Source organism: Vulpes vulpes, chromosome 13 (genome assembly GCF_048418805.1).
Source record: "Vulpes vulpes isolate BD-2025 chromosome 13, VulVul3, whole genome shotgun sequence".
In the NCBI taxonomy this organism is placed as follows: Eukaryota; Metazoa; Chordata; class Mammalia; order Carnivora; family Canidae; genus Vulpes; species Vulpes vulpes.
The window spans coordinates 154,781,566-154,793,588 of NC_132792.1; the positions used below are offsets into that span (position 1 = coordinate 154,781,566).

A 12,023-nucleotide genomic window follows, 5' to 3' on the forward strand; every position below is an offset into this window, starting at 1 on the left:
GCAACTTAGAAGTCAAGCTTATCAATAGGAAATTCGCTAAGCCAAAAGAAACAGCAAATATACGCCTTGTAGGTATACTTTCACTAAAGATGTTATCAACAAGACTCACCTGTCTTCTTCTTCAGGTTTAATTTCTCTCTGTTAAAATGTTTTGAGATGGGTGTTGTCATCTTTTTTGTTTCTTTAAGAGCTGATGTTTTGGATTCCACAGGAGAAAAATGGATTCTTTTGATTTCTTGTATCTCTGAACTTCCTGTAGCTGTAATTCTAACATTTGCATCTTCCCTGTCTCCCTCACTCCTTCTTTTACGGGCAATTAACGTGGTCTTTGAGGGAGGAGTTACTACAATTTTATAACTCTTAGGTTTACTGAATACTGGATCTATAACTGGAAGACAAGATTGAAAATCGTCTTTCTCTTTTGTATTATCTGTTACTTTTTCAAATTCACCTGCTACACTGTTGAGACATCTTTTTGCCTTTGGTTTATTAGTCTCCTTTTGGTTTTCTCTGGTACAATTGGATTTCCTTTTAGTAATGGTAGCAGAAAGTATTGGGCGTCTTGTAAGTTTATCCTGGCTGCAACTAGAAATATCCTGCATTGCAGAAAATTTAGGTTGATTTTTTGTAAAACTGTAACAATCTGACTTCATTTCTAAAGCTCTGTGTTCTTCAAAAGTAGCTTTGGGAGATTTTGAACTCTGACATTCAGGAATACAAGGTAAAATTCCATTTGTTCTCGGATCTTGAGACTGTGAGAACTGAGAATTTTTATTTGAGGATGATGATAATTTACATGTTTGCTGATATATACATGTATATGCCATATTATCTTTTACAAATTGATTTGGGGATAGAATTGGATTAATTGGCTCAGATTCTAGATTCTGATTAAGTCCATAATTATCATTTATGAAAGAATCAGGACTTAAGATTTTCCGGTAATTTTCATGCACACTTTTTGATTCCAAATGCAAAGGCATTGAATTATCTTTCATAAGTATATTTGATGAAAGACACGTCACTACCTCTAGCTCATTATTAGCTGCACGGCTGTTATTTACAAAGGAATCTGGACTTAGAAAATTTCCTTGGCTTTGTGTAATGTTCAAAGAGGAAGAAGAGGCTGGGGTAAGAATAAGTTTACAGTTCTCTTCAGTCTGGTCATTAATATTATTTGTGGAGTTAAAGGAAGCTTCATTAACAACTTTCTCACTAAAACTAAAATCTTCCAACATGCTGGCATCTTCTACTTTCAACAGGTCCCCGTTTTCACGTGCATGAAGAGATATGTAAGTTGTGGATCGACGTACAGAAAGAGGCAAGGAAGTCTCACCATGGCATTCTTTGAAAATAGGACTAATAGGTGATATTGGTATTTTATTTTCTTCAAGGATTAAAGAATTGTTTTCTGTTGGGGAACAGCCTTCATTCATATCCAAATTTTCACAAGCTTGTAGTGGGTTCCTAACTCTGTCAGCTTTTTGTGAAACACAAAATGTTTTGTTAACATTTTGAACAGAGGAAATCCTCTTATTATTTGAAGAGGCTGACATTTTCTTCTTCTTAATCGTACCCCAAAGACTCCTCTGTAAAAAATAAGTAAAACATACAGATTAAGTTGATAGTTATTGAATTATTACCTTTATATTAGCAATATTATGCATTTTACTTCAAAACTCATCAAAATAGTCTTTTGGAGGAGCTAAGATGTCAGAGTAGTAGGGGGACCCTATGCTTGCCTTGTCTCTCAAAATACAGCTAGATACATGTCAATCATTCTTGAACACCCAAGAAATTGATCTGAGGGTTGAGAAACAAACTGTACACCTGGAGGATGAAAAGGGGTCACATGGTGGAAGATAAGAGGTAAGGAGATATGATTTGGAGGGGAAAAAAATCACAAGTGCTGTGGAGAGGAAGGAGTTCTGATCACAGACAGAGGACCAAGTGAGTGAGCAAGAGAGAGAGACACACACATCAGTGTACAGGGGATTGTACAAGAAAAACAGTTCCCCAAAACTACTGAATGGGAAAATGAGAGGGGGCTGATTATCACAATTTTTTTTATAAGTAGCAGAACTCAAAGCCTGAAGTTTTTAGAAGTCTGTGCCATCCCCAGGGTGGAGCCTGACAGGCATAGTGGTACTCCTGTAGAGAAAGGCAGAGGCTCAGGAGAGGACAGCATGGTCTGAGGATCCCCTGGGCCGTACTGGGAGTGTGCACCCCTTCTTGGAGTGCGTTTAGGAGAGGTGGCACTGTCTCACAGGGGACAAAAGAGCTGGCAGGTGTGATTGAGCTGCCCCGTTCATTACCACAGGCACAGAGGGACCTGCCCAGGGCCTAATGTGGATGCTGGCTTTTTGCTGTGCTTTACCATCAACTCCAAGCCTGTGCATGTTCATGTGACTGTCCTCCTGGGACAAACTGGCACCATCCACAGCATGGCAAAACCTTCGCCAGAGGATCAGCATGGGGCCATGTGCACTGGGTCCCTAAAATTTGGTTTCTGAAACACAGGTGATGTGCTAAGATAAAACAGGAGCACAGTGCCACCAGGTGAGCGACAGCTCAGATACAGACAGGGTGAAGGCAGGGATCTGATGGAATCCTGAGACACACAAGGGGAGATCGTCTGCTCTTTTGAGAGCTTCCTGAACAGCAGCCAGCGTGATCTCCTGTCTCTGGGGAGGGGGGGGGGGTGACACTATTTTTATTCCCTGCCCATCAGCAGGAATGGACTTCAGTTAGCAACACAGCGCCCACAATGGAGCCTTGAGCTGCTTACACCCAGCCCCATGGCCCTGTGCTCTGAAGGTACTTCTGAACTAGAGCAAGTATGCCTGGAGCTAGAGCAGCAGCGAGCCCCTCCCTCCAAGGCCAGGACCCTCCCCTCCGCATGCATCAAGTCTACTGACCATAGAGTGCTGCAAAACTTCAGCTCTACTGGATATTGGATCTTGCCTCTTTGAACACAGCAAAACACCCTGTTAAAACTCACCACACTCTGGACAAGGTCCAAACACTCCCCACTGCAGGCAAGGAGAAACTCTGCAGAGGACTGACCTGAGGGAAAGAGCAGCCAAAACACAGCAGCAGAATGCACACAGCATACACCAGAAACATTTCCTGAAATGCCAGGCCCTGGTCATTTCTGTGACTTCGTCTTAATAAAGCCATTACTCTCAGGGGCAGGAAACCTAACAGGCTTTCCTAACACACAGAAGATAGAGATCCAGGGAAAATGCCAAGACAGAGAAATTCATCCCAAAAGAAAGAAGAAAAGGTCATAGCCACAGATCTAACTGAAACAGATATAAAGAGACTGAATCAGAATTTAAAACAATAATCATAAGGATACTAGCTGGGCTTGAGAAAAGCATAGAAGACCCCATGGAGGCCCTTACCACAGAGATAAAAGACTTAAAAACTAGTTAAGCTGAAATAAATATTACTATAACCAAGATGTGAAACCAACTGGATATAATGGCCACAAGGATGGAAGAAGCAGAGGAATGAGTAAGTGATATAGAAGATAAAATTATGGGAAATAATGAAGCTGGAAAAAAAAGAGGGAAAGAAAAATATTGGATCACAAACATAGACACAGGAAACTCAGCAACTCCGTGAAGTGTAATAACATTTGTATCATAGGACTCTCAGAAGAAGAGATGGAAAAAGGGGCAGAAAGTTTATTTGAGGGAATTATAGCTGAAAACTTCCCTAATCTGGGAAAAGAAACAAACATCTAAATCCAAGAGGCACAAACATCTAAATCCAACTCTCAAAAGCAAGCCAACAATAAAACATATTGTAGCAAAATGTGCAAAATACAGACATAAGAAAAACATCCTGAGAGCAACAAGGGAAAAGAAATCCTTAACTTACAAGGAAGACAAGTCAGGTTAGCAGCTGATATATCCACAGATCCTGGCAGGCCAGAAGCAAGTGGCATGATATATTCAATGTGTGAATGGAAAAAATATGCAGCCAAGAACACTTTAACCAGCAAGGCTGTCATTCAGAATAGAAGGAGAGATAAAGAGTTTCCCAGACAAACAAAAACTAAAGGAATTCGTGACCAGCTCTACAAAAAAATATGAAAAGAGATTCTTTGAATGGGAAAGACAGAACAAAAGCAACAAAGACTAGAAAAGAACAGAGAAATCTCCAGAAACAACTTTACAGGTATTACAATAGCACTAAATTAATATTTATCAATAATCACCCTGAATGTAAATGGACTAAATGCTCCAATCAAAAGACAAAGGGTATTAGAATGGATAAAAAAATAAGATGCACCTACATGCTGGAGAGACTCACTTTAGACCTAAAGATACCTCAGACTGAAAGTGAAGGGATAGAGAACCATTTATCATTCTAATGACCATCAAAAGAAAGCTGGGGCAGCCATCCTTATATCAGACAAACGATTTTAAACCAAAGGCGGTAACAAGAGATGAAGAAGGGCACTATATCATAACATAGGGATCTATCCAACAAGATCTAACAATTTTAAATATTTATGTTTCCAACTTCAGAGCACCTAAATATATAAAACAATTAATAACAAACCTTAAGGAAACTCATTGATAATAATATGATAATAGGAGGAGACTTTAACATCTGACTCATCTAAGCAGAAGAACAACAAGGAAACGACTTTGAATGACATACTGAAACAGATGGACTTAACAGATCTATTCAGAATGTTTCATCCTAAAGCAGCTGAATACAAAGTCTTTTAGAGTGCACATGAAACATTCTCCAGAATAGATCACATATCAGATTTCAAAAAGTACAAAAAGATTGAGATCATACCACGCATATTTTCTGAAACTTTAAGTCAACCATAAGAAAAAATTTGGAAAGACCACATACATGGAGTTGTTAAAGAGCATCTACTAAAGAATGAATGGGTCAACCAGGAAATTAAAGAAGAGATAAAGAGATACATGGAAACAAATGAAAATTAAAATAGGATAGTCCAAAACTTTTGGAATGGAGCTAAACTGGTCATAAGAGGGAAGTATACAACAATGTAGGCCTACCTCAAGAAACAATAAAAATCCAAATATACAATCTTATCTTACACCTAAAGGAGCTAGAATAGGAAAAGCAAAGTCTAAAGACAGCAGAAGTAGAGAAATAATAAAGATTAGGGCAGAAATAAATGATACAGGGGGGAAAAAAAGACATCAGTGAAACTAGGAGCTGGTTTTTTTTTTTTTTTTTTAAGAATTAAATTGATAACCCTCTAGCGAGACTTATCAGAGAGAAAAGAGGAAAGGTCTCAAGTAAATGAAAGCATGAATGAAAGAGGACAGATTATAACCAACACCACAGAAATACAAACAATTAGAATAGTATGAAAAATTACATGCTAAAAAATTGGGCAATCTGGAAGAAATGGAGAAATTCCTAGAAACATACATAACACCAAAACTGAAATATGAAGACAGAAAATTTGAACAGACTCATAACCAACAAACATTGAATCAGGAATCAAAAATCTCCCAACAAACAAAAGTCCAGGGCCAGATGGCTTCCAGGGGAATTTTACCAAATAGTTAAAAGAAGAGTTAATATCCATTCTTCCCAAACTGTTTTAAAAAAATCGAAATGGAAAGTAAACTTCCAAAGTCATTCTATCAGGCCAGCATTACTTTGATTCCCAAAACAAAGACCTCACTAAAAAGGAAAATTACTGATCAACGTACCTGATGAACATGGTCGCAAAATTCTCAACAAGATACTAGTAAATCAAATCCAGCAGTACATTAAAAGAATCCTTCATTGCAATCAAGTGGGATTTTTTTTCCCCCTGGGTTGCAAGGGTGGTTCAATATTCACAAATCAACGTGATACACATTAATAAAAGAAAGGATCAGAACCATATGATCCTCTCAATAGATACAAGAAAAGCATCTAACAAAGTACAGCATCCATTCTTATCCTCTAAGGAGAAAAACTGAGAGCTTTTCCTCTGAGGTCCCAAGACAGAGCCCCAAGACAGGGATGTCTACTCTAACCACTTTTATTTAACATAGTACTAGAAGTCTTAGCCTCAGCAATCAGACAAGAAAAAGAAAAAAAAAGGCATTCAAATCAGCAAGGAAGAAGTCTTTCACTATGTGCAGATGATATGATACACCATGTAGAAAACCTGAGAGATTCCACCAAAAACCTGCTAGAACTAATAAACAAATTAAAGTTGTAGGATATAAAATAAACATACAAAAATCTGTTGCATTTCTATACAACAATAAAGAAACAGCAGAAAGAGAAATCAAGGAATCAATCCCACTTAAAATTCACCAAAACCCATAACTAGGAATAAACCTAATCAAAGAAGTAAAGATCTCTCCTCTGAAAACTATAGAACACTTATGAAAGATATTGAGGATGACACACAGAAATGGAAAAACACTCCATGCTCATGGATTGGAAGAACAAATTTTGTTAAAATGTCTATACCAGTCAAAGAAATCTACACATTTAATACAATCCCTATCAAAAATCATTAGTATTTTTCACCGAGCTAAAGCAAACAATCCTAATATTTGTATGGAACCACAAAAGACCCCAAATAGCCAAAACAATCTTGAAAAAGGAAAGCAAAGCTGGAGGCATCACAATTCTGGACTTCAAGGGATATTATAAAGCTGTAGTCATTAAGACAGTATGGTACTGGCACAAAAACAGACATACAGATCAGTAGAACAGAAGAGAAAACCCAGAAATGGACCCACAAATATGGTCAACTAATCTTTGACAAAGCAGGAAAGAATATACAATGGAAAAAAGTCTCTTCAACAAATGGTGTTGGGAAAACTGGACAGTCACATGCAGAAGAATGAAACGGGACCACTTTCTTACACCACACAGAAAAATAAATTCAAAACAGATGAAAGACCTAAATGTGAGACAGGAAACCATCAAAATCCTAAAGGAAAACACAGGCAGTGACCTCTTTGACATCAGATGTAGCAACAACTATTGTTTTACCAGACACATCTCTTTTTTTTTTTTTTTTTTTTAAGATTTTATTCATTCATTAGAGACAGAGAGAAAGAGAGAGAGAGAGAGAGAGGCAGAAACACAGGCAGAGGGAGAAGCAGCTCTATGCAGGGAACCCAACATGGGACTCGATCTCGGGTCTCCAGGATTACACCCTGGGCTGAAGGCGGCGCTAAACCGCTAAGTCCACTAGACACAGCTCTGAAGGCAAGAGAAAGGCAAAAATGAACCACTGGGACCTCATTAAGATAAAAAGCTTCTGCACAGTGAAGGAAACAGTCAACGAAAGTAAAAGGAAACGTAAGGAATGGAAGATGTTTGCAAATGGCATATCTGATAAAGGGTTAGTATCCAAAATCTATAAAGAACTTACCAAACTCAACACCCAAAGAACAAATTATCCAATCAGGAAATGGGCAGAAGACACGAACAGACATTTGTCCAAAGAAGATGCTCAACATCACTCATCATCAGAGAAATACAAATCAAAGCCATGATGAGATATCACCTCACACCTGTCAGAATGGCTACAATTAACTCAGGAAGCAACAGATGTTGGCTAGGTTGTAGAGAAAGGGGAAGCTTCTTATACTGTTGATGGGTATGCAAACTGGTGCTGCCACTCTGGGAAACAGTATGGAGGTTCCTCAAAAAGTTAAAAATAGAACCACTCTCCCACCTGGCAATTGTATTATTGGGTATTATTATTGTACCCACAGGATACAAAAATACTGATTCAAAGAGGCATATGCACCCCAAAGTTTATGGTAGCATTATCAACAATAGCAAAATTATCAGACAAGCCCAAATGTCCATTGACGGATAAATGGATGAAAAAGAGGGAGATCTATATCTATATATCTACACAAACAATGGAATATTAGTCATCAAAAAGAATATCATGCCATTTGCAACAAGGTGGATGGAGCTAGAGTGTATTATGCTAAGGGAAATATGTCAGTGACAGAAAGACACCATATGATTTCAGTCATATGTGGAGTTTAAGAAACAAAACAGATGAACATAGGAGAAGAGAGGAAAAAAAAAAAAGAGGGAGACAAACCTTAAGAGACTCTTAACTCTAGGGAACAAACTGAGGGCTGCTGGAGAGGAGAAGGGTGGTAGATGGGTTAAATGGGTGATGGGTATTGAGGAGGCCACTTGTGATGAGCACTGGGTATTGTATGTAAATAACAAATCATTAAATTCTGCTCCCGAAACCAATATTACACTATATGTTAACTAACTAGAATTTAAATAAAAGCCTGAAACAAACAAAGACTTCTCAAAGTTTTTACACGTTATTTTCTTAGAGTAAACCACAGGATGATTAAAACTTATTACCTTTTTCTTTTTCTGCTCTTCTGCATTTCCTAGTAATATAGCTTGGTGTTTCAGAACATCATTTACAAGAAATGTCACAGTCTCTCTTACTCGGCCTTCTTTTAATGGTGTCCAGTTAACAGAAATAACAATTTTTTCTTCAGGCTATAATCAAAGAACACATTTCAAATGAGTATACAAATAGCGATGCATAATGTCAAAACATATTATATACAGTTTAGAATACAGTAGGGGATTAATAATTGTTAGTCACCAATACTCTATACTGTAACAACATTCAACAAGCCAAAAATTTTTTTCTAAGTTCATTGTAAGGAAAAAAGCCACTAGGTGGCTTAACAAGGTTCAACAAGAAAACAGAATTATAATAAAATCTTAACTGCACCAACACTCCATAGCCTGGCAGCAATTTATCAGATGGAAAACCCCCTCAATGACAAAACAAACTCTGTGTCCATCGGTTTTCAGGGGAAGAAAAAAAAAAAAAAAGACAAGTTTTGTTTTAAAGTAGAAGCCATAAAACATCATAAGCAGCTAGATTTAAAAAACTAAGTTTAGAAAAGTGAACTTTTACTCTGCAAAACGGCAAATTCTAACAAGATAAATCGAAAACCCATAAAACAACTTTAGACCACATAACAAAAGAAATAAAAAAGTATTACACAGATAGAGAAAAAAAATCTGTATCTTCCCATAGAAGGAAAAGCAGGCATTCCCTAAGTAGAGGAGACAGTGTAACCACTGCTGGCACACAAGTCGGTGGACCTCGAGACCTTAGGATGCAGTTGTACAAACAGACAATCTCAGCTAATGGTTTATTTTCACACTTTCAAAGGTTCTCAATGGGAAGCCCGCAGCAGCCAAATCCTCTAGCTCTTGGTGGGAGGAGGGATGGAAACATTACTAGGGCCAATGCCAACGCAGGAAAGCCACGCAGGTTGGTCTTGAAACAACCGTTGCAAAATCGAATCTGATTCATCATTAAGACTACACTATAGCAAAGGAGGGGGGAAAAGGGTCAAAATAGTAAAGCGTCATGCATTCCCCCTCCTCCACCCCCATGCATGTTGGGGAAAAAAAACAACAACCCAAAAACCAAACAAACCCTGAACAGGTGCTTTCTCTCTCTCTCTCTCTTTTTTTTTTTTTAACTATAGATCCATTCAGCCAAGACAGCTCAGCATTTCACCTGCATTAAGTAGTTACTCCGACTACTTTGGAGTCGGCTTCCCGGATACATATGGAAACTAAAACTCATATAATGATGACTGAGAGGAAGCAATGTACTTTTTTTTTTTTTTTTTTTTTTAAACTGCTCTAGGGGATCCCTGGGTGGCCCAGCGGTTTAGCACCTGCCTTCGGCCCGGGATGGAGTCCCACACTGGCTCCTTGCATGGGGCCTGCTTCTCTGCCTCTATGTCTCTGCCTCTCTTCTGTGTCTCGCACGCATGCATAAATAATAAATAAATAAATAAGTAAATAAATAAAACTAAAAGCTGCTCTAATCCAGGCGCTCCTGGCGATCCTAAAAGTAGACAGAGCATCAATTCTAGAACTGCAAAAGTCGGCCGCAACGCCTTATGCCTACTAGAAACGCTATTTGGGGGAGGTCTCCCGGGAGGCCGGCAGCTCACCTGGCCGCTCACCTGGCACCCGCAGGGCTGCCCCCGCCCCCCCCCCCCCGGCTCGCCCCGCCCACCACCCACCTGCAGCTGGAAGCGGCGCGGAGAGACGCTGAAGCCCTGCTGCGCGGCGGGGGCGCCGCAGACCTCCACCCGGGCGGCCTCGGCGTTGGGGTTGTGCAGGAGCAGGGGCAGCGTCCGCGAGCCTCCCAGGCGCACGTCTCCGAAGCAGAGGAAGGGCGACCTGCAGAAGTGGCTGAGAGACAGGACGGGCGGGGACGCCGCCGCCGCCTCCCCGGCCGCCGGCCTCGGCCCGGAGGGGCTCACCTCCCAGCTTCGCCCGGCCCGCCGGGTCGCCATGGCAGCGTCCAGACGCCGCCGGAGGTGCTGGCGCCGCTCCCGCGAGGCTGCTGCGCAGCGGGGACCCCGGCCGGGGCGTCTCGCAGCGGACTCGCCCCCTCTCGTGTCCAGTCGCCGACGCGCCACGGAACAGACGCTCGGGCCGCCAGTCACAGTCACAAACCCCAGAGGGGCGCGGGTAACCTCGGTTTAAACGCGTCGCCTCCACCAATGAGCGCGCTCGGGCGCCGCCCACCTCCGCGCGGGGCCAATCAGCGGGCAGCAGGCGCCAGCCAATGGGACGCCGGCGCCTCATTTAAACGATTATACGGGCCCCCGCTCGCTCGGCGGGGGCGGGGGCGGGGGCGGGGGCGGGGGCGGGGGCGGGGGCGGGACGGGACCCCACCCCGAAGCCGGAGCTGCAGCCTCGAGATTCGCTTTTTCTTATTTGCAAACAGGCTGAGCTAAAGGGAAGAGAGCAACAGCTTTTATTTCCACCGTAAATGCAGCCATCAGGAGGCTAATTAATTTAAATGATTGCTCTCATCTAACATACCCCGTCCTGAATTACATAGTCATTAGCTCTCCTTTTGCTCTGGGGAGGGGGGGCGGGGGCAGCCCTGCGGGTGCCAGGTGAGCTGCCAGGTGAGCTGCCGGCCTCTCGGGAGACCTCCCCCAAATAGCGTTTCTAGTAGGCTTAAGGCGTTGCGGCCGACTTTTGCAGTTCTAGAATTGATGCTCTGTCTACTTTTAGGATTGCCAGGAGCGCCTGGATTAGAGCAGCTTTTAGTTTTATTTATTTAGGATTCCAGTGGCTGACCCTACGAGGGCTCAGTACTTTGACAGGCTGGGTTTCTTCTTACCTCGGGATCCTGGGAGCAAAACTAGATACACAAAGGAAAACCGAGATTCCCAGTAATTCGTTAAGTAATGGTTTTGACAGCCACTGCCCTTGACAACTTCTTGCTTTTTAAGTGTGGGTATGTAATGATGATTATGGCTTGCATATTACTATTTACGAGATGCCAGGGATTGTTTAAAGTCTTTTACACATTTACCTCAACTCTCACTTCAACTCTGTGGAATAGCTACTCTTGTTATTTTACAGTTATTTACTGTACAACACACAGGACAGCAAGTTGCAAATCTAGGATACATACATAGGTAGTTTATAGTCCTGCTCTGCTCTTACCCACTCTACCATCCTGCCTCTATTCTTTTTTTAAACTTTTATTTATTTATGATAGTCACACAGAGAGAGGAGAGAGAGAGAGAGAGAGAGAGAGAGGGAGGGAGAGAGAGAGAGAGAGAGAGAGAGAGAGGCAGAGACATAGGCAGAGGGAGAAGCAGGCTCCATGCACCGGGGGCCCGACGTGGGATTGGATCCCGGGTCTCCAGGATCGCGCCCTGGGCCAAAGGCAGGCGCCAAACTGCTGCGCCACCCAGGGATTCCTCCATCCTGCCTCTAAAGATAGAAACTAAACTATAACGTATGGAGGTGTGTATGGCTATGCAAAAGTATATAAAAAAGCAAATGCTCTGAGTAGAAAACAAAATGAGAAAGGGCAGATATTAAATCATATTCACTGACTCACTGACACCCAACACAACCTGAAGTTGAACCTTGTTACCTTAACAATTTTTAAGCAAAATTGTTTACTGAGTTTTTTTTTTTTTAAAGAAGCCTTTAGGATTGAT

At 41.4% G+C, this 12,023-nt stretch overlaps 1 protein-coding gene across 1 annotated transcript in view; it reads right to left on the reverse strand.

Moving 5' to 3' along the window:
• The window catches only part of ASPM (assembly factor for spindle microtubules), a 70,557-nt gene extending 60,145 nt beyond the window's left edge, over nt 1–10,412 (reverse strand). The window contains exons 1-3 of the mRNA XM_072733410.1: nt 10,071–10,412; nt 8,365–8,508; nt 110–1,589 (exon numbers count right to left, since the gene is read on the reverse strand). Of these exons, the coding sequence (XP_072589511.1) occupies nt 110–1,589; nt 8,365–8,508; nt 10,071–10,346 (1,900 nt within the window). The 5' untranslated portion in view covers nt 10,347–10,412. The remainder of the gene's footprint in view (nt 1–109; nt 1,590–8,364; nt 8,509–10,070) is intronic.
• Between the last annotated feature and the right edge of the window lie 1,611 nt (nt 10,413–12,023).